The sequence below is a fragment of the Bos indicus genome, chromosome 6 (assembly GCF_029378745.1).
Source record: "Bos indicus isolate NIAB-ARS_2022 breed Sahiwal x Tharparkar chromosome 6, NIAB-ARS_B.indTharparkar_mat_pri_1.0, whole genome shotgun sequence".
Taxonomy (NCBI): domain Eukaryota; kingdom Metazoa; phylum Chordata; class Mammalia; order Artiodactyla; family Bovidae; genus Bos; species Bos indicus.
This window is the reverse complement of record NC_091765.1, coordinates 117411282-117438488: the sequence shown is the minus strand read 5'-3', so window position 1 is coordinate 117438488 and position 27207 is coordinate 117411282. Positions and strand designations below refer to the sequence as shown.

The 27207-nt window shown below is 58.6% G+C and overlaps 1 protein-coding gene across 1 annotated transcript; it reads right to left on the bottom strand.

Annotated features, from left to right (window-relative positions):
- Window positions 1-3496: 3496 nt before the first annotated feature.
- On the bottom strand, window positions 3497-25861 carry LOC139183505 (collagen alpha-1(I) chain-like). Its single transcript, XM_070790754.1, has 22 exons — window positions 25841-25861; window positions 25524-25666; window positions 25176-25330; window positions 24969-25056; window positions 24626-24723; window positions 23242-24029; window positions 22637-22779; window positions 22061-22277; window positions 21130-21149; window positions 20809-21016; window positions 19354-19648; window positions 19182-19218; window positions 18698-18872; window positions 18308-18466; window positions 17902-18011; window positions 17494-17596; window positions 10831-10941; window positions 8258-8377; window positions 8062-8173; window positions 5318-5469; window positions 4830-4879; window positions 3497-3548 (listed from the first exon to the last, which is right to left on the bottom strand). Exons 1-22 carry the CDS (start codon window positions 25859-25861, stop codon window positions 3497-3499), a joined length of 3357 nt encoding a protein of 1118 aa, XP_070646855.1.
- Between the last annotated feature and the right edge of the window lie 1346 nt (window positions 25862-27207).

Sequence of the window (27207 nt, the reverse complement as noted above, 5' to 3'; positions counted from 1 at the left end):
TGTGCCAGCCGTGTGCAAAGCCGCCTCCGACTCACCACAGCCCCTCCAGCGACGGGAAGCCGGTGGGCAAAGGTGGGGGAGGGGGGAGGGGTGGTGAGTTGGGAGGACCCGGGCAGGCGGGTGGACAGATGGTGGTCAGGAAGATGAAGGCTCAGAGCAGCTGGATGGGCCTGTACACGCCAGCTCAGGGCCCAGAGCGCCGGGCTGGGCCAGGAAGTGGACACTAACAGGCTCGGGCCATGGGGCTTTTGGCCACAGGGAGACTCTTTCTTCCTCCTCCCGCCTCCCAACTCCGTGGCCTCAACAGAGGTGACCTAAGAGGTTAAAGACATCTGATAGGGACAAATGTGGACAGATTCCAGGCTGGCTCACAGTGTGACCTCGGGAGGCTCTGAAACGATTCTGCTTTTCTCAAGGCAAGTGAGAATAGTCAGACCTCATGGTGAAGAGCCCGTCTGCCCCAGCAAGGGAGCGGCTGCTGCCCGCCCTGCCCTGCCCTGCCCCTCCCTGCCAGGGAACAGGGTCCCGGTGGTCACCTGGCCGAGCTGGCCTCCCCTCTCAGGAGAGTGGCAGGACTGGGTGTGGCGTGGGCTCCCGGGCTACATCTGGGCCAGCGACACTCACTGGGGGGCCTCTGCCATGGCCACAGCCCAGGAGAGGTGGGACAAGTGATGTCCAGCGGGTGAGGTGTCCCATGAACAGCTGTGGGAGCAGCTGGTGGGGAGGCTGGAGGCTGGGAGCCCAGACAGTGTCCCCCTCCAACTGGGTGGGAGGTGGTCCGATGCTGGGGCAGTCTCCTGTCCCCACCCAGGCGTGGCTTGGCACCCTTGGGCTCCAACTGAACCATCCTCCTTGCAGCCAGGATGCGTTAGTGGGAGCTGGGCCCCGAGGGTGGGCTGGTGGGGGGGTGCTGTCCTGCAGTGGGTGAAAGTGCAGCTGGCCACCTGCAACCCCAGGCAGGAGGGACCCAGCCCACCTGCAGCTGCCCTTGGGGAGGGGGTCGCCCTCTGGTAGCTCGGTTCTGGGGGCCTGAGCTCGGCCTCCCTCCTGGCCCTGGTGGTGGCCACGTCCATGCCGGGGTGGTTCCCGGCTCCTGCTTCCGAGATTCCACCTTAAATGGGTTTGATCAGCCCGAGCGCCGGTGAGCGCATGCTAATACCGGCTCCAATAAAGAGCAAATCAGGACCCGAGTCGACTGGTCTTATCACACAGTCAGAACTGATGGCTGCAGGAGTCGTAAAGATCTCATTTAATCTCGCGCCTATCTATCACCGCGGACGTCTTCACCCTCTTTGTGCCGGGGTAATATGTGCTCATTACGAAAGCAAAACAGATCTGGCATGAATAAACGCAGGATGGAGTGCTCACTGGCAATGTGACAGCATGATCAGTGGCCGCAGTAATCGCAGGGAATCGCGGCTAAATTATTCCATAACCGTGATTTGAGGGGACAGCCCGGAGCACCCCACGGCTGCCAGTGGCGGCGGTGACGTGTCCTGATAAAACATCCTTCCCAATTTACGGGGCCGCGCTTGACCAACCTGCCGCGGCGTGCCCGCTGTCTAATCATGCCATCAGCTCTGCGAGAAGGGGCTCAATTGGGACTCAAATGAAAGGAGATTGGAAAACTACCCTCAATTGAAATTACATTTGTAAATGAGGCAGAGTTTTCTGTTCAGAGTGTGAACGTCACAGTAAATCTGCCTGAGAAGTCGTCGTCGTCGGGCGCGGCGGGGGCGGCCGGGACGCTGCCTATGCGGGGAGCGGGGGTCTGGTTTGGGGAGAGGCCCGTGCGGCCCCGAGGGACGGCTCCAGGGAGGCACGGCTCGGGAAGCTCAAGGAGCCGGTGTGCCCGTGATGGCCCTGCGCTGGTCTGTAACCCCGCTTCCCACCTCTAAAGTGGGGTGCCAGCGGCCTCCTTGTGGCAGGGCCAGGGGCAGAACCTGTCCTGACTTCCCCTCTGCCCTGCAGGGGGTGCCATACCCTGCTCTGCCCAGGGGGCACAGCCTGTCTCCTGCCACCTCCCTGCGGCCTGTCTGCCTGTCCGCTCTGGTCCTCTCGGACCGAGCAGAGTAGGGGGCACACCCTAGCCCAGTGAGGGGGACCGGGGCCCCCTCAGAGGAGACGGCGTGGAGGAGGAGGCACAGCCCAACTCGGGGGCCCGGATCAGTGTGACCAGCCACGGGGGCTGCGTCCTAAGCCCCCTCCCAGTCCAGCCGCCCTCCCCGGTGACCCTGAGCAGGGTCAGCAGGGCTGGGTGCAGGGAGGCAGGAGGGTGGGCAGAGCTGGCCCTCGCCAGGCCGTGAGTCCCAGGGGAGGGCACACCCAGGCTGGGGGCACTGAGGACGGGACCTGAAGCCACCTCACTCCCCATATGCTGGCGGGGCCTGTGGTGGGGAGGGAGCGCTGGCCAGCAGGCCTGTCTGGGCCCGGAGCAGCTGGGCCCTGTGGACTCAGCTCAGTGCCTGTGTGGTGCCTGAGGGCTCCGGGGTGACCCCCCGCCAGCTGCGGGCGATCAGGACGGCACGCTGCCACCGCGTGGCCCACAGAGGCTCCTGCCCTGCCCACCACGCCCCCGGGCAGGGAGGCGGGCAGGCCTCCTCGCAGGCCTTTATGTAAATCAAGGCCTAATTAGCCCATCCGGCATTTGTGTAGAATATCATTTTTTTAATTACCGGCCCTGGGCAGGTTTGGCTGCTGCCTGTGGAGGGGCCAATTACCATAAATCCCCTGGTAACAATTAACAACGCTGGAGGCCAGCCGCGTGTGTTTGCAATGTTATAATTATGCTCTGCGCGCTTGTTAATTGGCCTATCTGACTCTTTACTTTTTATGCTGCTCATCTGCTCATTACCGCAGCCATTTAATTCAATTAGCACCTTAATTAGAGGAACAGTCTTGTCCAACGTTGGGCCTTGTCAGGGAGCCGGCCTGATGAGCAGAGAAACACGCAGGCGCCGCCGGGCCTGGGAGGCAGCGGGGGGTGGGGGGCGGGGGGGGGGGGTTGCTGGGGGGCCTCGGTGGGGGGCCGGCCAGGCTGCCCCAGGTCCCCTCCGCCCTCGGAGGCTGAGGGGCCCAGAGGCCACGGAGTGATTCCTCCCGCCCCCGGAGCCCCCAGCCCGACCTTCGGCTGCCTCCGGGGTCCACTCTCCGGGCCGGCCCCCTCCGCAGGCCGCCCCGCCCCGCTGGACTGTCCAGGCTCAGGGTTGTTTTGTGCCACTCTGTTGGAATCCTCATTCCCTGCCCATTAATTCTCCTAATTAGAATTAAATGAAGCATGCGAAATTGCTAGATTAACCAATAATTAAGCAGCCACTGCACTAAAACTGAATGCCCGCAAGCCGCATCGCCCCCCACCCCGCCTCTCTGCACCAGGGGTGGCCCATCAGTCCCACAGGGGGAGGTGGGGACACGGTCCTGGTCCTGGGACCCGCGGGGCTGGACCAAGCTCCGAAGCCCTCTCCCAGCCCATCTCCCTACACCAGGGGTGGGCCCGTCAGCCCCGCAGGCCAGCCCCGAAGGCGGAGGCAGGGACACAGCCCTGGGACCTGGGGTGGGGGGGTGGGCGGGGGGGGGGGGCGTGCTGGACCAAGCTCTGAAGCCCTCTCCCAGCCTCACTGCCCTTGACCACCGGCTGCAGCCTGGACCCTGCGGGCTGAACCCTCGCCTGGCAGGGCACTGGGCTGGCGGTGGGGAAGGTGCAGGTGTGTGCACGCGGGGGGCAGGGGCAGGCGTGGGTGTGTCTGTGTGCAGGGGTGAGTGTGCAGCACCTGTGTGCACGTGCCCAAGTGTGTCAGCAGGTGAGGGGCTGTCCACGTGTGTGTGTGCATGTGTGTGAAGGCTTGTGCATGAGTGGGTGTGAGTATGAGTGTAGCTTGGGCCCATTGTGGGCCAGGACGCTTCCACCTGCCGCCAGGCCCGGGGCTGGGGGCTAGGAAGACGCTGGGGAGAAGGGGGCACTGTGGAAGGCCATCGCCCCGCTTTACTGGCTCAGGAACCGTGGAAGGGCAGGGGCCCAAGCTGAACGTCCACTGGCGGGCCCAGGTGCCCCGTGTCCCAGGGGAGAGACCCGCCCAGGTGCCCAACCTGCACTCCCTCCCCCGTCATGTCGGGTGGGAGGGACCGGAAAGGAAGGTGCTAAACCACATGCCCCTCCAGACACCAGGGAGGAAGAAGCCTGGGAGGGGAAGGGAGGAGGGGGAGGGGAGGGGAAGGGAGGAGGGAGGGGAGGGGAAGGGGGGAGGGGGTGAGGCGCCTCCAGCCCTCCCACCCCCGCCCCCACCCGCAGACTGGGAGGACGGTCCCCGGCACCCCCACGGCTCCTCCGGGCTCAGGAGGGAACCACCCCCATGATGCTCCCCGGGGTCCAGGTTCCTGGCCCGAGCCCCCACATGCCCCTGCCTGCCTGGCAGCCTTGCCCACGACTGCCCTCCCCCCGCTCCCGGAACCTTGAAAACCCTTGCCCCCAGGAACCCACCCACCACGTCCAGGGAGCCCCCAGGGGGCCAGCTGGGAGCCGCTCAGGGCCCCCTCCTCACCCCCGCGTCTCAGGGGCCCGCAGGACATAACCCCCGAGGCAGGGGGATCAGTACGTCCCCGCTTAGGCGCCAGACCCCCAGCCTCGGTGCCCAAGGCCAGGGTCCTGGCTGGGGCTGCACCTGAGGACTTCCGCTCCCGTCCACAGCGACTTACCTGCTGCCTGCCAACCCAGTGCCTCAGTTTCCACACCTGTGAAAGAGCCACTGAGAGGGTTGAGTGAGTTCACGGTCAGAAGAGAATGCCCAGAGCACAGCCTGGCACGCATGAACCATGCATGTCCCCACACCCACCTGGCTGGGGGCGCAGGGGCCAGCCGGGCCTGTGGGGAAGGGATGCCACGCTGGGGGCAGAGCCGGGGGAGCTGGGGGCTGACCCTGTGCCCACCCCACCGGGCCAGGCAGCGTCTCAGCTGCCAGGGGGACATTCATCCCTCAGGCAGCCGCACACATCAGGCCCGGCTGTAAACTTCCTCGTAACAGCCGCTCCTGCGGCTGCAAGATATTGACTCGGAGGAGAAACAATGGCACGAATAAAATAAAAATAAAAAAGTTAATTATCCTTTGTGTTTGTAATTTAATTAAAGATGCAGTAAAGTTTTACTGTTTTTCCAGGTGATGATGTTTAGAGCCCCGAAAAGCTATTTGTGCTGCTGAGATTAAAGTGCATTTTAAAATGTTCCTCCAGTACTTTCACATTTGTTGATAGATTTTTAAATTAAACTTTAAATTGTAATCTAAATTACCTCCAACAATTCATGGTCCCTGTAATGAACTCCCACCGTTCCCGCTGTCATCCGTTGATGATGGAGTGTGAGTTGGGCTCCCGCGGCCGCCAGCCCCGGAGCGGCTGCCCAGCCTGAGCCAAACCGAATCTGCAGGAGGCCAGGCACCGGGCCAGGCGGCAGCCGCTCACCTGGTCGCCCTGGCTGGCCTGGCTCAAGGGACAGGCCTCTGGCCACAGCTGTGAAGAGCCCTCCTGTCCCTCCTCTGGGGCCCCGCCCTCAGCAACCTCCCCCCCCACCCCGCCGCCCGCCAACACGGGCATCAGGCAGACATGTGCAGAACCCCACTGGCCACCGTGAGGCAGAAAAGGGCTCCTGGAGCTGACAGGGCAGCCTGAACCAGAACCCACGGCAGCGTTCCTGGGCCAGGCGGGCAGCCCCCTCCTCCAGGCAGGCCCCCTTGCCTGCGCTGTGCTGGGGGCGGGGCCCAGAACCAACAGAATCTGATAAAAAGGAAAAAAGAAGCAAAATCCAGTCTGCACGTTCATCTTCTCCGAACTTGGTCATTACGTGTGCCATCTGATTCTCCTTTCCTATGGTCCTGCTGCATTTGTAACCCTTACTGGAAACCCAGGTGGGAGGGCGGCCAGCATTTCTAGGTAGGGGAGGGAGCCACCTCACCGCCTGAGAAATAACATGTGGGGGAAAGCTGGCCTTTCCCGTAACCACAGAAATGAGCCTCAGAGCAGCAAGCAGCAGTGTGCTCACTGGGCATTGTAGCATTGAGGGTTTATTTGATGGAAAGAGCACCCCTGACATCAGGGCGCCCTCCAGGTGGGCGATGTTCTCGGAGAGCAGCCTGGCTTGCTGTGGTCAGTCGCTCAGTCGTGTCCCACTCTTGCGACCCTGTGTCCTTCACCATCTCCTGGAGCTCGCTCAAGCTCATGTCCATTCAGTCGCTGATGCCATCCAAGCGTCTCGTCCTCTGTTGTCCCCTTCTCCTCCTGCCCTCATTCTGTCCCAGCATCAGGGGTTTTTCCAGTGAGTCGATTCTTCACATCAGGTGGCCACACAACTGGAGGCTGACCGTCATCCAGCCCTCTGAACAGGCATTGACAGTAACGAAATGACCAAGAACAGAGCAGATGGGAACATTGGGTGACTGTGGCAGACCCTGAATTAGTCAGGGTTCTCCAGAGAAAAAGAACCAGTGAGACGTATGATGGCGGTGGTTTAGTAGCTCAGTCGTATCTGACTCGTGTGACCCCGTGTCCTTCACCATCTCCTGGAGGTCGCTCAAGCTCATGTCCATTCAGTCGCTGATGCCATCCAAGCATCTCATCCTCTGTCGTCCCCTTCTCCTCCACCTTCAATCTTTCCCAGCATCAGGGTCTTTTCCACTGAGTCAGGTCTTCACATCAGGTGGCCAAAGTAGTGGAGCTTCAGCATCAGTCCTCCAATGAGTATTCAGGGTTGGTCTCCTTTAGGATGGACTGGTTGGATCTCCTTACAGTCCAAGCGACTCTCAAGAGTCTTCTCCAACAACACAGTTCAAAAGCATCAATTTTAAGTGAGATTAGGGTTTAAATCAGCAGACTTTGAGTAAAGCAGACTGCTCTCCACTCTGGGTGGGCCACATCCAAGCAGACCTTAAAAGAAATAAAGCAAAGCAACCTCCTCTGAGGAAGAAGGAATTCTGCCTCCAGATGGTCTTTGGACTCGAGCTACAACTTCAGCTCTTCCCTGGGTCCCCAGCCTGCAAAATTCAGATTCACCAGCCCCACAGTTGCAAGAGCCAGTTCTTTAACATATCTCTTTTTCTCTCTGTGTGTACCATGCTCACACACGCACAGACACACACACACACTCTACATGTAATACTTGCCTGGTATTTACCTGTGTATGTCTGCACCTATACATCTGATTATAGGTAATTATTGAACTTCCCTCGTAGTTCAGTTGGTGAATCATCTGCCCGCAATGCAGGAGACCTGGGTTCAATCCCTGCATCAGGAAGATCCCCTGGACAAGGAAATGACAACCCACTCCAGTATTCTTGCCTGGAGAATTCCATGGACAGAGGAGCCTGGCGGGCTACCGTCCATGGGGTCAGCCCATGGGGTCGCAAGAGTCGGACACGACCGAGTGACTGAACAAAAACTCACCTAAAAAGCACACTCACAGGGACTTCCCTGGCGGTCCTGTGGCACAGGCTCTCCGCCTGGTCTGGGAAGGTCCCACACACCGCAGAGCAACCACTCCCGTGTGCCCCGCCCTGAGCCTGCACCCCGGAGCCCGTGGCCCACGACGAGAGAAGCCACGAGAAGCCCATGCACCACAGCAGAGAGGAGGCCCTGCGCTCCGCAACTAGAGAAAGCCCTTGGCAACAACGAAGACCCAGCAGCCAAAAGTCAATAAATACTTTTTAAAAGCCCTTGGAGCGACATCGTGGCTGGAGTTTGACCAAACAACTAGGGCCTCAGCCTAGGCAAGTGGACGGGTGAGCGTGACCGTCACCGACCCAGTCTTGGTCTGCTTGTGCCCCCGCCAGACACCACTGGGGGCCTTGTGAGACAGGACTTTGTCTCTCGCAGTCCTGGAGGCCGGAAGCCCTGGAGCAGGGTGGTCCCCTGTGAGGGCCACGTCCGGCCCGCAGATGCAGCTTCTTTGTCCCTGAGTCCTGGCAGGGGGTGGCAGGCTCACCCCTTCCTCTCAGCGTGCTAACCCCATCACGGCCCCACCCTCCTGGCCTCATCTTACCCTGATTACCTCCCAAAGACCCCACCTCCCCACACCGTCACCTTGGGGGGCCAGGGCTGCCACATTTGAATGGGGGGACACAAACTTCTGGGCCTCAGCAGACCCTGCAATGAGTTTTCGGCCAGGGGTAATTACCAAGCACCCTGGGGAGCACTGGGACAGCCGTGGGGAGTACAGGAGGCCCCACGAGAGCCTGAGCGCTTCCCACACAGCTGGCTTTGAAGCAACCAGACTGACCTCCCCACGCAGAGGGCACCTCCACTCCCCTGCTCTGTGCGGGAAAGCCGGAACGCCTTCTGCCAGAGCCTGGAGCTGCTGCCGCGCCAGCCAGCGCCCTCGAGAGCCATCGAGCGCCGTCTGTTCAGAAAGGCAGGAGCCCGGGGCAGGCCTCACTCACTCGGGTCCCTCCTGGGCTCTTGTCCTCGGCCCGGCCTCGTTCCTGAGGCTTCATCTTTCTCAAGGGGACGCAGGGTGGTCTCCTGTATGTTCTCTCCACCGTTGGCCTGGTGCCCACTTGTCAACGTGGTCTGCGGAATCCTTCCTTCTGATACAACCAGATCCATCCATTTTTTCGCCGTATGCTTTGTTCTTCTGGAGAAATGAAGAAAGCCTTCCCTGTTCAAGGTCACGAAGACACTCTCCAGCGTTGGCCCCTGCAGTTTTATAATTCACGGTTCGGTCTCTAGCTTCTTACAGAAGGTTCCCCTCTGTGCGTGGCGGGAGGTGGGGATCCCCGCTGTATTTGGCATGAGGTAGGGACCCTACACTCCATTTTCAGTAAAGTGACCCAGTTTTCTCAATATTGTTTGTTCCAATTTCTGTTGCTGTGTAAAAAATTATCCCAACACTTCGGGGCATAAGGCACACGTCTTGTTTTGATCATGTCTGAGCTCCTGGAACCTGGAAGTGACTCGTGGTGAGCTGCAGTCAGAGGCTGGCTGGGGTGCACGGCTGAGTCAGTCCCCGTGTGGTTGGGTGTTGCTGCTGCCCGTCTCCTGGGATCTCCGGGGCTTCTACCCGAGGCCTGTCCAGCGCGGTGGTCTCTGGGGAGAAGACTCTGCACCTTGTGCCTGGCCACACCCAGAACCAGCATCCCAAGAGAACAGGCAGAGGCATGACCGCCTCCGATCCAGCAGTAAACGCTCTATGGTCTTATCTGTCTGCATTCTGTTGGTCACAAGCAGGTCACCGAGACCAGTCCAGGTTCGAGGCAGGAGACAGAGACCCTCCTACCTCTCAGTGGGAGAGTGTCAAGGGATTTGCAGAACCGTTTTTTTTTTTTTAAACATATTCTTAAAAAAAAAAAAAAAATCTCCCATTTCCTGAGATGTCAGGTATCACCTCTGTCATAGATCAAGTTGCCACAAATGCATGGATTCGTTTGGGGGAGTCGGTATTTGGGGCTTGAAGGGTTCATTCGTCTGGTCCAGTGACTCTGCCATGCTGTTTTCTTCCTGTCTTTGCTGTTGTTTAGTCGCTCAGTTCACTTCAGTTCAGTCGCTCAGTCGTGTCCGACTCTTTTCGACCCCATGAATCGCAGCATACCAGGCCTCCCTGTCCATCACCATCTCCCGGAGTTCACTCAAACTCACATCCATTGAGTCGGTGATGCCATCCAGCCATCTCATCCTCTGTCGTCCCCTTCTCCTCCTGCCTCCAATGCCTCCCAACATCAGAGTCTTTTCCAGTGAGTCAACTCTTCGCATGAGGAGGCCAAAGTACTGGAGTTTCAGCTACAGCATCATGCCTTCCAAAGAAATCCCAGGGCTGATCTCCTTCAGAATGGACTGGTTGGATCTCCTTGCAGTCCAAGGGACTCTCAAGAGTCTTCTCCAACACCACAGTTCAAAAGCATCAATTCGTCGGCGCTCAGCCTTCTTCACAGTCCAACTCTCACATCCATACATGACCACAGGAAAAACCATAGCCTTGACTAGACGGACCTTTGTTGGCAAAGTAATGTCTCTGCTTCTGAATATGCTATCTAGGTTGGTCATAACTTTCCTTCCAAGGAGTAAGCGTCTTTTAATTTCATGGCTGCACTCACCATCTGCAGTGATTTTGGAGCCCAGAAAAATAAAGTCTGACACTGTTTCCCCATCTATTTCCCATGAAGTGGTGGGACCGGATGCCATGATCTTCGTTTTCTGAATGTTGACCTTTAAGCCAACTTTTTCACTCTCCTCTTTCTCTTTCTTCAACAGGCTCTTTAGTTCTTCTTCACTTTCTGCCATAAGGGTGGTGTCATCTGCATATCTGAGGTTATTGATATTTCTCTGGGCAATCTTGATTCCAGCTTGTGGTTCTTCCAGTCCATCCAGCGTTTCTCATGATGTACTCTGCATATAAGTTAAATAAACAGGGTGACAATAATCAACCTTGATGAACACCTTTTCCTATTTGGAACCAGTCTGTTGTTCCATGTCCAGTTCTAACTGTTGCTTCCTGACCTGCATACAAATTTCTCAGGAGGCAGGTCATTACCAGTTTGGGGGAACCCAAATGGTTTTTGGAAGATAACTGTGATATTTTACACATCTGTCCACAGACACTTTGACACCCTTCCCTTAAGGAGGAGGAGCTTAACTGCCTTTCCTTCCAGGGCAGGCGGTGCTGAGCGAGCCCTTATGACCAGCATGTGGAGGCAGTGGCCGTGTGACCTCTGAGAGTGGACTGTGGAGGGCATCCCCCCTCCACCGCTCTCCCTCTCTGGTCACTCCCCTGGGGGTGGGGGGGCCGGCTGCCTTGGCGATTAGACATTGAAGTAGCCACGTGGAAAGTCCACAAGGTCAGGAAATCAAGCCTCCCACCAGTGCCAGCAGGAAGCTGAGGTCCTCCTCCGACAGCCGGGGGCCCAGCATCTTGGAGGCGGATGCTCCAGCCCCAGTCAAGCCTTCTGATGATGCAGCCCCAGCCGGCGTCTAGTCTCCACTTCATGAGAGATGGGGCCCAAAGCACCCAGCTACACAGCTCCCGGACTCCTGACCCACAAAAGCTAGGAGATAATCAGGGTCTGTTGCTTTAAGCTGCTGACTTTTGTGGTAATTTGTTTCACAGCAATTGACAACTTACACAATGATCTTGTATCTGTCAGTTTTGCTAAATTCTCTTATCAATTCTAATGATCTACCCATTGGCTTTGTTGGGTTTTCTATGTAGGTAATCACATCAACTTTATAAAATGAATTTGTCTCTCTTTCCAATCCAATAACCTCTTATTTACTTTTTATTATCTTATTCCATTCTTCTTGGTCTGAGCAATAGAAATAATATACCCTGGGCTTCCCTGGTGGTTCAGTGGTAAAAGGTCTACCTGCCAGTGCAGGGGACGCGGGTTCCATCACTGGTCCAGGAGGATCCTACGTGCCAAGGGGCAGCTAAGCCCATGTGCCGCAACTATTGAGCCAGAGATCTAGAGCCCGCGAGCCACGTGACTACTGAGCCACGGCCCTGGAGCCTGAGCCCTGCCACCAGAGAAGCCACCGCAAGAGGACGGGGCACCGCAGCTCAGAAGTCGTCCCCGCTCCCCACAGCCAGAGCAAGTCCAAGCGCAGTGAAGACCCAGCACAGCAAAAAAGAAACAAATTCTAAAAAATAAAGTCAAAAAGAAATGGCGTGTCCTTATCATGTGTACATGTGTAATAAGAGATTTATTGTAGGGAATTGAGTCATGCAATTATGGGGGCTGACAAGTCCCAAGATCTGCCGTCAGCAAGCTGGAGACCCAGGAGAGACGACGTGTCATCCAGCTCAAGTCTGAAGGCCTGAGAACCGGGAGGGCCAGTGGTGAAACCTCCCATCCAAGAGCTGCCTCAAGAACCAAGATCAGCCAATTTTTCCGTTCAAGTCTGAAAGCAGGAAAGACTGACGTCCCAGCTTAAACCACCAGGCAGGACGCATTCCCAGTTACTCACTGTTTCTGTTCTGTTCAGGCCTTGGGTTGACTGGGTGAGCCCCACCCACATTGCTTCACTCAGTCCACCAGTCCAGCTTCTAATCTCATCTAGAAACACCCTCACACACATCCCAGGATCACATTTGACCGAGTGTCTGTGCACCCCATGGCCTAGTCAAGTTGTCGTAAAATTAACCATCATAATGGTCACATTCCCTTGGGCTCCAAAATCACTGCAGATGGTGACTGCAGCGATGAAATTAAAAGATTCTTGCTCCTTGGAAGAAAAGCTAAGGCAAACCTAGATGGTGTACTAAAAAGCAGAGACATCGCTTTGCTGACAAAGGTCCATATAGTCAAATCTATGGGTTTTCCAGTAGTCGTGTGCAGGTGTGAGAGCTGGACCATAAAGAAGGCTGAGGGCCAAAGAATCAATGCTTTCAAACTGTGGTGCTGTAGAAGACTCCTGAGAGTTCCTTGGACAGCACGGAGATCCAACCAGTCCATCCTAAAGGAAATCAACCCTGAATACTCATTGGAAGGACTGATGCTGAAGCTGAAGCAGAAGCTCCAACACTTTGGCCACAGTATGCAAAGAGCCGACTCATTGGAAAGGACTCTGACCCCAGGAAAGATTGAGGGCAGGAGGAGAAGGGAGTGATACAGGGTGAAGTGGCTGGATGGCATGATGGATACAATGGACATGAGTCTGAGCGAGCTCTGGGAGTTGGTGAAGGACGGGGAGCCTGGCAGGCTGCAGTCCGTGGGGTTGTGAAGAGTCGGATACGACTTAGCGACTGAACGACAACAATGGTCAAATCCTCTTTTGGGTAGCAGGTAGGCGTGGGCATCTATTCAGATTATAACATGATTCTTCTTCTTTAGTCTATTCATGAAGTCAGTCACATTGAAAGATTTTCTGATGTTGAACTGTCTTTGCATTCCTGGAATAAACCCATTTGATAGTTTTTTAAATAAAAAAAATTTAGTGTACACTTAGAGTTGATTATATTTTATTTATGATTTTTTGTTGAAAATGCTTTGGAATTCCCTGGTAGTCAAGTGGTTAAGACCTCATGCTTCTCCTGCAGAGGGCATGAGTTCAATCCCTGAGTAGGGAACTCAGATCCCACCTGCAGCCTGGAGTGGCCAAAAAAGAAAAGCTTATATTCTCTTTTCTGTTCTGATTCTGGAATAACTGTATTACTAACTCATAAAATGAGGTGAGAGGCTTTTTCTTATTTTCTGTTCTCTAGAAGAGTCTTCATAAGAAATAATTTATCTTTCTTGAAAGTTTTTAATGAGGAATTATTTGTTTCTCAATTAATGGATTTTGGTCTATATAAGTTTTCTCTTTGGTCGTCAATTTTGGCATTTTAGATATTTTTAGAATTTTATCTGTTTTATCTGCATGAGTATGTATGTGTTCAGTTCAGTGCAGTCACTCAGTCATGTCCGACTCCTTGCAACCCCATGAATCACAGCACGCCAGGCCTCCCTGTCCATCACCAACTCCCGGAGTTCACTCAGACTCACGTCCATCGAGTCAGTGATGCCATCCAGCCATCGCATCCTCTGTCGTCACCTTCTCCTCCTGCCCCCAATCCCTCCCAGCATCAGTCTTTTCCAATGAGTCAACTCTTCGCATGAGGTGGCCAAAGTACTGGAGTTTCAGCTTTAGCATCATCCCTTCCAAAGAAATCCCAGGGCTGATCTCCTTCAGAATGGACTGGTTGGATCTCCTTGCAGTCCAAGGGACTCTCAAGAGTCTTCTCTAACACCACAGTTCAAAAGCATCAATTCTTCAGTGCTCAGCCTTCTTCACAGTCCAATTCTCACATCCATACATGACCACAGGAAAAACCATAGCCTTAATTAGACGGACCTTTGTTGGCAAAGTAATGTCTCTGCTTTTGAATATGCTGTCTAGGTTGGTCATAACTTTTCTTCCAAGGAGTAAGTGTCTTTTAATTTCATGGCTGCACTCACCATCTGCAGTGATTTTGGAGCCCAGAAAAATAAAGTCTGACACTGTTTCCACTGTTTCCCCATCTATTTCCCATGAAGTGATGGGACCAGATGCCATGATTTTAGTTTTCTGAATGTTGACCTTTAAGCCAACTTTTTCACTCTCCTCTTTCACCTTCATCAAGAGGCTCTTTAGTTCCTCTTCACTTTCTGCCATAAGGGTGGTGTCATCTGCATATCTGAGGTTATTGATATTTCTCTGGGCAATCTTGATTCCAGCTTGTGCTTCTTCCAGCCCAGCGTTTCTCATGATGTACTCTGCATATAAGTTAAATAAGCAGGGTGACAATATACAGCCTTGACATACTCCTTTTCCTATTTGAAATCAGTCTGTTGTTCCATGTCCAGTTCTAACTGTTGCTTCCTGACCCGCATACAGGTTTCTCAAGAGGCAGGTCAGGTGGTCTGGTGCGCCCATCTCTTTCAGAATTTCCCACAGTTTATTGGGATCCACACAAAGGCTTTGGCATAGTCACTAAAGCAGAAATAGATGCTTTTCTGGAACTCTAGTCACTCATAATTTGCCTGTATTATTTTTTCAGTTATTTCCATTTTTCATCCTGTGTTTATCTGCTTCTTTGCACTGCTTCTCAATCTGGCCCGAAGTCTGTTTGTTATGTGGATAAGGACTGAACCATTTTTAGCTTTGTAAATCTTTTTTAGCCTTTTAATGTTAAAAATGTTCTCTACTTCATTGATTTCTCCTCTTATCTTTATTTCCATCTTCTTTTTAGATCTTATCTTTAGCTTCTTCAGCTTTTTATAGCCAACTGGATACTTACCTCACTTATTTTCATTCTTTCTTTTCTGATAAATGTATTTAAAACCATAATCTTTTAATTTTGTTGTTGCTTCAGGAATGTACCACAACTCCTAACTTGCAGTGCTTTAAAATTTTTCAAGTTATCGTGTGCTTTTGTCTTAACCCAAGGCATGCGGGGTCTTTGATTGCAGCATGGGGGTCTGGTTCCCTGACCAGGGGTCAAACCCCGGCCCGTTGTGAAGGGAGCAAGGAGTCTCAGCCCTCGGACCACCAGGAAGGCCCTCACTGTTCTTTGGCTGTCTCTTTCTTTGCATCACTCTCGGAGAATGTAGGCGGCGCTATGTCGGTTCTTTGGCATCTGTCACGTTTCCTCCTACGGCTCTGTGGGCGTCCGCCCCCAGTGTTTGGTGTCTGGCTGCTGGCGGTGTCTAAGCCTTGCTCCTCGCTCCTCCCGTTGGGTCTCAGAGCTGCACAGAATGACGGGAGGGCCTGGTGTGCCCCCCCCCCCACGCTGGTCGAGATGTAGGCGACCCAGGCCCACACACGGGAGCGTTCCCCCCCCGCCCCCGCCCCGAACCACAGTAAAAAAGCTCCCCAGTCATTCCTGACTTGCTCAAGAGGCCTGGTCTTCCCAGGTGGCCCTAGTGGCACAGAACCCGCCTGCCAGACAGACGGGTTCAGTCCCTGGGCCGGGAAGATCCCGCAGAGGAGGGCGCGGCAACCCACTCCAGTTTCTTGTCTGGAGAATCCCACGGGCAGAGGAGCCTGGCGGGCTACAGTCCATGGGTCGCAGAGAGGCGGACACGACTGAAGAGACTTAGCACAAGCACACTCAGGAGGCTGCACTGCTCTCAGAAGCGTCGATTATGCGGGTAATCCAGACTTTTTCACACCCCTCTGGCGGGGGCGGTGTGTGTCTCTTCTTCTGTCTCAGTTATTTGAACCAAATTTGCAGTGAGGTCTGACGGCCTCTGAAGGTAACCATCACCGTGGCCTAGCACGTAGCCTATTTCTGTGAATAATAAATTATGCACAAAAGAACCCATATTCTCCATGGGACATGTAAATTGATAGGGAAATAATAGATGTAACACGGCAATTTACCATTCAGACTTTACAATCTGTACTGAGTTTTTTAATGTATTTAATCTATCATTTTATGAGTTTGTTCAAAGTTCCTACTCCCATAGCTTATCATATATTCCTCCTGGTAACATTCTCACATGGAGTTTCACATTTATCTTAAGATTGTATCATTTGATGCTGGTTCACTCCTGCCGTCTCCTGTTTGACCACTTCCAATTTACGTTGACTCACACTCTTGCCTGGAAAACCCCATGGACGGAGGAGCCTGGTAGGCTACAGTCCATGGGGTCGCAAAGAGTGGACACGAGTGAGTGACTTCACCTCACTTCACTTCATGGACCTAACATTCCAGGTCCCGACGCAATATTATTCTTTACAGCGTCGGACTTAACATTCACCACCATACATATCCAGAGCTGAGCATCGTATCTGCTTTGGCCAAGAGCCTTCCCTTCTTACTGGAGCTCTCTCTCTGCTCTTCTCTAGTAGTATATTGGACACCTCCTGACCTGGGTGGATCATCTTTCGGTGTTTCATGCTTGCTGTCTATGGCGTTCTCAAGGCAGGAATACTGAAGTGGTTTGCCAATCCCTTCTGCAGTGGACCACATTTGTCAGAACTCTCCACCATGGCCCGTTCATCTTGGGTGGCCCTAACCAGCGTGGCTCATAGCTTCACTGAGTTACACGAGGCTGTGGTCCATGGGATCATTTTGGTGAGCTTTCTGTGACTGTGGTTTTCATTCTGGAGGCTGTGGGATTGTAGTTCTTGCTTCTTCTGTCTGCCCTCTGATGGATGAGGATAAGGGGCATGTCATGCTTCCTGATGGGAGGGATTGGCTGTGGGGGAAACTGGGTCTTGCTCTGGTGGACGGGGATGTGCTTGTGAACCTTTAATCCGATTTTCTCCTGAGGGCTGGGGCTGTGCTCCCTTCCTGTCAGTTATTTGCCTGAGGCAGCTCATCCCTGGAGTCTAAGGGAGGTCTAAAGTCAAACTCCAAGAGGACAGGCCAACCGCTGCCTCCCAGAACTGCTGCTGCCAGTGTCCCCGTCCCCACGGCGGGCCCTTGCAGACCCACGCCTCTGCAGGAGACCCTCAGACACATACAGGCAGGCCTGGCCCCGGCTCTCGTCACTCGGGGAGTGCTATTGCTATTGTTGTGCTTGTTCCTTCCTTGATTTTCAACTTTTCTGTGCCTCCTCCTTTAAAACATTCCTTCTCTAGCAACGCACTGCAGCATGTGTTTCTCATCCAACCTGTGAGTCTCTGCTTTCAGGTCACTGAGTCTAACTCGTTTATATTTATTGTTGTTTTAGTCACTAAGTTGTGCCCAAGTCCTTGGTGAGCCCCACGGACTGCAGCCCGCCAGGTTCCCCTGTCCATAGGATTTTCCAGGCAAGAATCCTGGAGCGGGTTGCCATTTCCTTCTCCAGGGGATCTTCCAACCCAGGGACTGAACCCACGTCTCTTGCATCTCCTGCCTTGGCAGGTGGATTCTTTACTACTGAGCCACCGGGAAGCCCTGATTTTACACGAGTCGCCTAATGCCGTCTTGTGTGCTTTCCAATTTCTGTGCTTGTTTTAATTTTTTCTTTTCTCCTTTTCCAGGCTTGCGAAGGCCCTGCCTCTCCCCAACCTCCATGGAGGCAGGTCCCTCTCTGAACACACGGTAGCCTCTGCCCTCCAGGATCTTTGATCCACCTTGAAAAGCCAGCTGCCCTTGCATTTGCCAGGAGTGGAGCTGAGAGGGAAAACAGGCCCCAGGACGGCCTTCCTGAACAGGTGCGAGCCAGCACATGGTGACCTAGTGAGGACAGAGCGGCGGTCAGCCTCGCTTCCCACAGCACCCACAGCGCCGCGCCTGCCTGCCCACCGAAGGCGTGTATTACTTGAGTGAACACACCAGAAAGTCCTCGTGACCAGCTCCGTCCACCTGCCCGTGGCTCCTTCCAGGTGTGGGTTCAGGGTCCATGCAGGGGTCTGGGAATCCCTGGAGGGGAGGATGTGAGCCCCTCCAGAGGGGTCTCAGCAGAGAGAGGAAACAGAATCCCCAGATGAGAGCCTCAGCGGGGGGCACCCTGGCGCTGCTCTGGGGCTCCCCTTGCTCACATGTGGGGGTGCTTGGCCGGCAGCCCCTGGTCCCAGGACCATCCTGCCTGGCAGCCAGTGCCAATGTCCAGAGCCTCCTTCTGCAGCTCGTGGCAGGACAGGAAGCCTGGCTAGAAGGAGAGCTAAGTGGGAGAGCAGATACTGAAGCCCAGGGCCGTCAGTCGTCCCAGCCACGGGTGTGAGCCCGGCACCCGCAGCTGCTTGATAAATGGGTGCTATTTTTAAAGAGAGACGCGGCAGAGCTCATTTCTATTTGTTTCTGGGGGTTTCGTCTGGGCCGCTCTCTGAGGAAGATAAACGGGAAAGCTGAGCCCTGAACCCACCCGATAGCATCGAGCACCGCAGGGGAAAAAACGCCACGTAATAATCTCGTGAAGCTTTTCTAAATTAAGACCAAACAGATGACCCTCGGTGTATCGCCCCCATCAGCCACGTCCGACACGGCGCTCCCATCCGTCTCCACGGACAGTGATGGCTCTATGGCGCAACCTTGCAGCCCGGCGGCCTGTCGCCCACATGGCCGGGGCGCGTCCAGGCGGAGGCGATGCACAGATCGCCGCCAAGCCTACCAGAGGGAGGGGCCTGCAGGGTCCCGACCAGCCACAGTTTACCCCTTCCCAGGACCTTGGTTCCCCCAGGACCCTCACTTGATTGGAAGGGGGGTGCTTGGAGGTCGTGGAGGTCACTTAGAAGCAAGCTGCAGCGTGCCCCCCACACCCGACATCCCGGCCCCTGCCCTGCACAGCCTTGCCCCTCCCGCCGCCCATCCTGTCAGCCCGCCCCAGCTCCCTCTCACCAGACCAGGCCTGGCCCTAGGATCCTCAGACTGGAGGCCAGGGGGTCGGGGGGCCCAGAGGGAAGAGAGATCTGGCTTTGGAGGGATGCCTGAGGCTGGGGGCCCAGGGACAGCCCACCTCCCGCCCAAGTCCGGGTCTGAGGTCAGGGCTGCCCCCGAGTGGTCAGCCCACAGCCTGTGGGGGCAGGGCTTAGGGAGGGCCCGCATGCCCAGGGGTAGCCTGAGGGGTCAGACAGGATGTAGGCAGGTCGGTGACCCTGTGTGAGGCCGGCCCTTGGCTTGGTCTCTGCTCCCAGGGGCCACGCGAGCCCCGGGGCCATTGCCTTCCTCCTCGAGGCGCCTGGGCCTGCTGTTGGACACCGTTCCTCACTCTGCTGAGCAGGGCTAGCTCTACAGGTAGGAGCCACCCCCCGATTCTGGCTGGAACCCAGGACCAGCGTCATCGTGGGGCGGCACCCAGGCCCTGGCCTCCAGGAGAGGTCACCTCCCCGTCCCCACCAGCAGCGTCCCCCTGCGCCCCTCTGGGGCACATGATGGATACACACCAGGGGAGGGAGCAGGGGGCAGGCAGAGAGGATGACCAGGGCTGGGGGAGGCTGCCCCGCTACCCTGCTCCAAGGGTCAGGCCCTGCCTCTTGGGCCCCTCGGGCCCTCACCACCCCCAGGTCTCGTGGAAACAGCTGTCGGGGAGCCTTTAGGAGTCCCTTCTTCCTTCCAGTCCGGCCGGGAGTGAGTGGACAGGCTCTGCCAGGGCCGTTCATCACCCCACAGCTGCCGCCGCTCTTGGGTTGGTTCCAGGGGGCCCAGGACAGTCCACCTGCTGCCCCCTCCCCGAGGTCCTGGCAGAGCCAGGTGAGCACAGGGGCCCAATGGAGGCCCGGGCCCGCCCGACGCAGAGAGCACAGACACCCCATCCCGTCCCGGCCCCGCACACGGGCCGCGGTCATGACCCTGGGGGCAGTTAGCTGGGCCTCACAGGACCAGCCCCACCAGCTGGGGGACCGCCTGGACCTGGGCCCCAGGGGGCCGATGAGCCTAGGAGCCCCTTCCGAGAATCAGAGCCATTCACCACCCGCCCTTTGATGCAGCCCCCAGCACTGGCCTGTCACCCCACTTCCTCATGCCAAGTCCCGACAGTCGCGGGATGCAGACCCCATGGGAGCCGTGTGCCCATGTCCGAGCCCCGAGAAGGCGCACCCTGGATGCTGAGCAGATAGAGGTGTCCTTCCAGGTGGGAGCAGGCCTGGGTTGGGGGCTCCCGCCGGGGCCAGCCCCTCCCAGCCCCCAGCACAGGCCTTGTAGGGGCCAGGGAGTGCCTAGGGGCTGGCTTGGCCTACAAGCCTGAGGGTCAGAGGGTGCCCATACGCCTGCTCGCCTGCCCAAGAGAGGAAGCTCGTCCTCCTGGCCGAGGGAGGCGCCCACAGTGGGCCTGGCCGGGGGCGGGGGCGGTTGGGGGGGGGCGGGGAAGCGGCCCACGAGGCAGCCGGGGAGACACCCTGCCCCTCCCGGGGTTCTCAGAGTTGTGGGTCAGCTGGGCCCGGGGCTGCCCTGCGGCACCCCGCCTCACGCCCCAGCCTGGCCCCCTCGGTAGATCAATAGCTTTGGAAATCTGAAAAGAGCCCAAACAAAGGAGTGGGCTTGTAAGTACCCAGCTTGTATCAGCTGATAAATGGGCCCCTCTTTAAGGGACTTATCTCTTTAGGGCTCGTGGGATGAGGGATGGCGTCATTTGTCCTGTTGGCTCGTCCGGACCAGCCAAGCCGGATCTATTTAAAAGATAGTGCGATACTGTCGACAGCAATAGACAGGGTAATTGCAGAGCGACTGCCGGGGTATAAATTACACGGCTCTAAGTGGTGGAGCGGCCGCGGGAGAGTGGAGAAATTCCTGACAATTTACTTGTCCCTCTGCCCCGCCGCCTGCTTATCACGGGCCAGCAGAAGAAACGCGCTTCGGGTGAAAAAATTAAGTATTGATCAAATTAACAGTTTTTACTGATCTTTTTAAGGGAGAAAAGGACTGCAACAATTAAATTTAGAACACAAAAGACGGGCAGGATAACTCTTGACCCCAGTGTGGCAAAGTCTCTGACACCAACAAGCAGGAGATACAGTCTCCGGAGGACTGCCGTCCGCTGGAAATTTACAGGCCGGAGAGAGCCCAGCTGGCGGCCGCCCGTCACTGCCGCCCCTTGGGGCCTGAGAGGCAGGGACTCCTCGGAGCCTCCAGGCCCCCGCAGCCCAGCAGAGCCAGGACTGCAGCTTGGTGAACACCACCTCCAGGCTGCCCTCCAGGGCGTGTCCCTCATTCCCGCAGGTCCTGGTTAAGGGGCAGGACGGCTGGGAACCCATGGGTGGCCCTGCCTCCAGGGGCTCTCTATACAAGACTCCGCAGGCAGGGTAGGCAGACAAACGCAGGAAGTTACAACTCACGGCACAGTCTGGAAGCCTTCCTGGAGGCGGAGGTGCCAGCCTGGAGGCACAGACGGATGGGGTAGGGGAGGGGTGAGGAAAGGAAGGGAAGGGACCTTGGGTCCCTGGGGGCTCTGGTCTCGGAGCCAACGACTCAGCTCGTTTTGGTCGTGAGCAAAAGGCGGACTGCAGCCAGGCCCCAGGATCCCAGGGCCCCAGGGGCTGCAGGGCTGTGACTGTGACCGTTATCACGAGGGTCCCTCTTCCCCTCCCCACACTCCCCGGACCGCGGGCACGACTCCACACTGTGGGTGGTGTGAAGTCCGGAAGGTTCTCGCCTCCTTCCCTAGTGTCCACGCAGGGGCCATGGCCTCACTGGCCAGGCAACGCCCCTCCTTTCTGCGTGGTGGTGGGGGGTGAGGGCACACAACCCCGCACACGTGGGGTCAGAGGGCAGGGCAGGCACGTGGGGGACCTCAGGTGGCAGAGACGAGGATGGTGGTGCTGGAGGCCGAGGACAGGGCTGCGGGTGGTCAGCTGCCCCAGAGCTCTGTCCACAGGCTGCCCCCCACAGCCGCCCCCACCAGGCGTCCAGAGTCACTGCCGTACCACCAAACTAGTAGGTGTTCCAAGAGGCTGGTGGGCCAGGATGGGCGGGCGGGGCCCCGGGAAACGGTCCCTGGTATAAGCTCACAGCACCGGAGCAGACCCGGGCCGGCCCGACCCTCCTGGCCTGCCCAGCACCCCTGCAGTTCAGCTTGCGCCTCGGTGGGTGGTGCGCAGCCCTCAGGAACCAGCTCGGACCCCACCCAGCCCAGCCAGACCAGGAAGGAGCTAAGAGGCCACGGCTGGGCCCCTGCGTGGTCCATTCAGGCCCTTTGTCTCCTCCTCTCCCTTGACCTGCAAAGGAGAGCCCCACCCCAGGGCCACCCAGCCGCCCCAGGGGACCCACCCAGGACGGGTTGTGCCTCCGGGTCACTGCCAGATAGGCCAGGCCAAGCTCAACCAGGGACAGGAGAGGGCGGCTGTCCTCGCCTGCCTGCACTGTCCCTGTGGCCTGGGGCCCTGCTCCTGAGCCAGGCTCCAGGGGCACTTGGGGACAGAGGGGCGAGAGGAGGCAGGACACCCGGCGGCTCAGGGCCACCCCCAGGCCAGCCTGCAGAAGCGTCCTGGGAGTGACACACTTGGGCGCTGGTTGGGGCCGAGGCCCCGCCCACCGGGCAGCCGCGCCCCGCCCCACCCGCTCCTCCAGCTGACCTGTCCCGCCCCCGAGGGCTCGTCTCTCCTGTCCATCGGCGGGCCCCGGGGCAACCCAGGCATGAGGCGGAGAGTCCGCCCCTCACGGGAGGGCTCCGCGCTGGGCCCTTCCCACCGCACGTGCCCACAGGCCCGCCGCTCCCCCAGCCGGGGTCGCGCTGACTTTGACCACCGCCCCTCTGGGCTTCCCGCAGGGCCTCCAGGAAACAGGTCCAGGCGCCCAGCACAGGAGCGGGGGAGGGGTGGGAGGAGCCCAGAGTCCCCGTCAGACCCAGAGGGCTCGGCCACCCGCAGAGCACCCCCAACAGAGCGCCCCCCGGCAGAGCGCCCGCAGCAGAGGACTGCCTGGTAGAGCGTTCCCAGCAGTCCGACGCCAGGCTCCGGGCAGCACAGGCAGGTCAGGCCTGGCCCGAGCTGGGTGTGGGTAGTAGGGGAGAGCCCAGGGGTGGGAGGAGGTCTCCCCCCGGGGGTGGAGGAGGGGCTGGTGCTCCCTCTGCGTCCTCCCATGCTGGAATTTCTTCTCAGAACTGTTGTGAAACTACTTGTTTTTACTCAAACTTTTATTTTGAGAAAGTTACAGAGTCACATAGGCCAGAAGCTGTTCAGAGACCCCACATTCCCTCCGCCCCAAAGCAGCGGATCCCAGCCAGGACTCCCCCTCGGCTCAGCACGCCCACCTGGCGGCCCCCCCCCAGTCACCCCGCCCCCCAGTGCCGGAGAAGGTGGACCAGCGGCTCTGCCCGCTCCTGGGGGCTCCCAGCATAACCCCTCCCCACCGTGTGGGGCCCTTTAGCCCCTGGAGGACGTCAGCCACGCCCAGCTTTTCAACTGCGCTGCTTCTCCAACAGCCCTGCTTTTAAAAGGAGAGACAGACACAGAAGCCTGGTCAGTGAGCTGGGAAGCCTGGTCCAGGAGCCCTGGGGTCTCAAGCCCGTGTCCACCGCCATCACAAGGCTCAGAGGGGCTCCTTGTGGGCGCCCACGCGCCCGCTGCCGGGTGCGCGTCCCGGCCACCCCCTGGGGCCGTGAGGTCCAGCAGCCCCCGGTCAACCGTGAGGCCTGGAGAGGCGCATGCGCCGAAGGCCCCCGAGGGGCTGCAGCCAGGGCCCTCCAGGCGCCTCCTGTCCCCGTCCCCCACCAAGCCCAGCCACAGGCCTCTCCCTGCACTGCCCAGGTCAACCTCTGCCACAGACCACCACCCCCTGATGTCCGTGAAGTCAGGGGGCTCCTCCAGCCACCCCAGCACTGGGCTCCTCCTCGGAGACCGGCCACCAGGCCCCGTGCAGACATCTGCCCGTAGCTCCTCAGCCCAGAACCTTGGGGGGTGGTGTGGAGCAAGCGGCTGTCCCTCCCCCGTGGGTCTGGCTTCTGCGGGGCCCCCCACACCCTGCACACCCTCTGGCTCCAGGGTGGCGCCCAGCAAGGCTGCTCCTCGGCTCTGGGGCCCTCCAGGCCCTGGGGTGGTCCCTGCTGTGCCCCCCTTAATAAGCTCAGGAACGTGGGCAGGGGGGCAGCCCGGCTGTGCACCCCAGTCACCGCTCTGCCCACGGACTTCGGCCCAGAAGGGCAGCCGAGTGTCTGACAAATCCGGGGGCACATTCCAAACCCCGGCCTCCCCTGCCCGGAGGGCGCAGACAGGGCTGGACCGCCGCCGGGTGCCGCCAGCTGGAGGGTACAGTCTTCAGCCCTGAGGCCCATGGGGGTTGGCGCGAGCCCCAGCTGTCTCACGAGGGTGACTAACAAGAGCAGAGAATGCCCAGGGAGAGAGGCCCCACGAGGCTCCAGCGGCGCGTCCCTCAGAGACCATTTTTAAGCGTGAAGAATCGCTGTCGCAGGACGCTTCTGGAACGCCCCTCCCGCTCAGATGCCTGTTCTCTGCATAGTAATGTGTCTTTTAAAAAAAGACCCCTGATATATGTTACAAGAAGTGTATCTCTTTCACCGAGACAGAACATTTTAATTCCCCGACACCTTTTAGTGATTGCTTCAATTTCCGAAGATTTTGATAAAATCACGCGGTTTAAGAGTCGCGGGCTGCAGCCCGGCGCGGCAGAACGTAATGAAACGCTCCTGTTTCATAGCCTTCATCTGACACAGCCCAGCTCTGGGGCTAATAACACCGCGTGATAAATGTTGGAGCCACGATTGTAAAAATATACTTGTAATTGGGTTAATATGCCTTAAAATACGGCCCATCACTTATCTTTCTCCTCCTCTGTGCGGGCGCGGGCCGCTCCCCTGCCATGTCCCCACCCCCTCACTCTGCAGCCCTTCGTCCCCAGGACCAGAGGGTCTGGAGGGCTGGGGGCAGAGGTGGCCACCTAACCTCCAGGGGGTGTCCTTCAGGCGGGTGACTGGCCTGGCCAACAAGGCGGGGGGGTGGTGGGCTTTGCCTGCCCTGCTCTGGGGGCGGCCCAGGCAGGGACGTGGGCCTCGGGGAGGCACCCTGCGCGGAATTAAGGCGCTCAGACGGGGCCCCTGCCTGCCCTCCACCCCCTTGTCGCCCGTCTGTGCAGGTGAGGTCAGCCAGCAGCCTGCACCGTCCTCGGGGCCCAGCGCCCAGCCCGTGGCCCCCGTGTGTCCTGTGCGTGCCGGTGCACCCACTGATGGATGGATGAGTAGGAGGGTGGGGCTGACCTCTGGGTGGGTGGGTGGCTGGAGGGCGTGTGGACCCCTGAAGATGGAGGATCACCTGGAGCAGCAGGCGTGGGAGCCACCGTGTGGTGGGGGGGCCTTGATTCAGACCAGGCGTGACTCCTCCCCGGGCTGGGCCCATCCCCCCAAGGGTGCCCCCTTCCTCTTGGGTCTCACCTGGGCCCCTCTTCTGGGAGTTGCCTTGCCTCACAGCAGCCCTGCACCCGCTGTGGTCTGAGGAGCCCCTAGGAAGTAGACGCTTGAGCTCCAGGACTAGGGAGCCTGGCGGGACCCGCTGGGGCCGCCAACGGCATCCAGAGGCTCTGGTCGGCCTTTGTGGGGAAGGGGCCAGGAGGGGCCAGGAGGGGCCACACGGCAGAGATGAGGGTGGGGGCAGGGTCAGTCGAGGGGCGGAGGTCAGTACCTAGAATCTTCTGGAAGCTCCACCCCCGGGGGATGGGCCGGCCAGCTGGGACTCTACCCCAGTGGTCACCTGGCTGCAGAGGGGTGCTGACGGGCACTCACGCCTGTTTCACGGATGCAGAGAAGAGGCCCCGGGGACCCCACCCCGAGGGCAGCAGGGAGCCCACCGCCTCAGCCAGCACAGATCCAGCTCTGGTGGGATGTGGGAAAGTCCTGCAGCCCGGCTCTGGGGTCTTGGTGTGTGTCTGCATAACACGGGAGACACCTCGCGTGACACCGGCCAGCTCCGCATATGCACACGCCAGGCACACGCCGGGCTCACACACCTTCCCGTGCGGGGCCCTGCTCCGTTCCCACACACACAGGACCAGGCCTCTGTCTCAGGAAACCCAGGCTCCCCCCGCACCCACGTGCCCCACCTCCAGACAGCACATGTCCATCCCGCCCTCAGCTATTTGGGACCCCGGGTTTCCCACTGTTTCCCCCAGAAGGAGAAGCTTCATGGAGTCCCTGCGGCAGTGAGAAGCCAGGGCTGGGTGGGTTGGGGGGACCCCAGCTGAGGACGCCTGGGGGTGAAGCATGACCCCATGGGTGAGGGGCACAGGCCGGTTCCCAGCTGGGGGTGCTGTGCCCCCTGCTGGGGTGTCAGGGAGCCAAGAGCTGGGACGCGGAGGAGGGACGGGGTGGGAGCAGCACCCCAGAAGGGGTGGAGTCAGGGGGGCAGGCAGGGGCTGTGTGTGCAGCCCGCCCTCCCAGGAGCCCATGGAGGTGGACCCCCGTGGGAACAGGTGGGCATGGCAGACCCCCAAGCCAGAAGGAGCCCAAAAAAACCACCTGTGCAGACAGAAGGGCCGGAGAGGACCCCTTGGCTCTCTCTGCAGGATGACCTCCGCAAAGGACGTGGGGAGCGGGCCCCGCCCACGGTCACCCCGGCCTCCGGGCCTCGGGACCGGGCAGCCCTGGAGACCAGGCTGTCACCTGCCAGGACGGCGAGAAGCCCCAGGCGGGCTGTCCCGGCATCAGGGAGGCCCCGGGCCGGCTTTCCAGCTGTGCTGTCCCCGCCCTGCAGCCACCTCCTCCCCCGCCCAGCCCACACCCACCACTGTCCTCGCATCTCCCTGCCTGGCGCTGTCCTGCTGGAGCGGGCGGGTGGAAACATGACAGATGGGCAGAGATCTGTGTGGACCCCTGGACACCACGGACCCCGGGGCCTCACCCTGCCCTTGGGGGCCCACAGCAGTAGGAGAGCCCAAAGACCCCCAGAGACCCCCAGTGCCATACCTGGGAGCAGCCAAACTAGGGCACTGGGGGCTCAGGGCTGCCTGTCCTCCAGGACCCGAGACCCCTCCCGTGCTTGTCCTGCTGTGGGCCGTCAGCCAGTCCTGCCTCGGACGCCACCATGACGCCCGGCCCCCACTGGGCACCTCGGGCAGCAGGGGGCTGCCCACGGCCCCTCAGAGCTCCGGACCCCAGTCCCACCTGCGTCAGCCTCCCGTCACATCCTGGCCTGAGGATGGAGGGCTGGTCCTCCTAGGACCGGCTCCCTGCGGGCCCTGCCTTGGGGTGGGGGCCCACCATTCACAACTGGGTGATTTCATCTTAAGAGCTGGGGCGCAAGGTCCAGGCTGGGGCCCGGCCCGGAACTGCCTTTAAGTGAATGTGTTTGGGGGGGGCGTGGGTGCGACCCCCCTCGGGGCAGGGGTGTCCATTCCTGGGCCTGGAAGGAGCTGACAGGCCGGTCCCCAGCCCACACAAAGGCTGCGGCAGATGAAATGGTGTTTGCCTG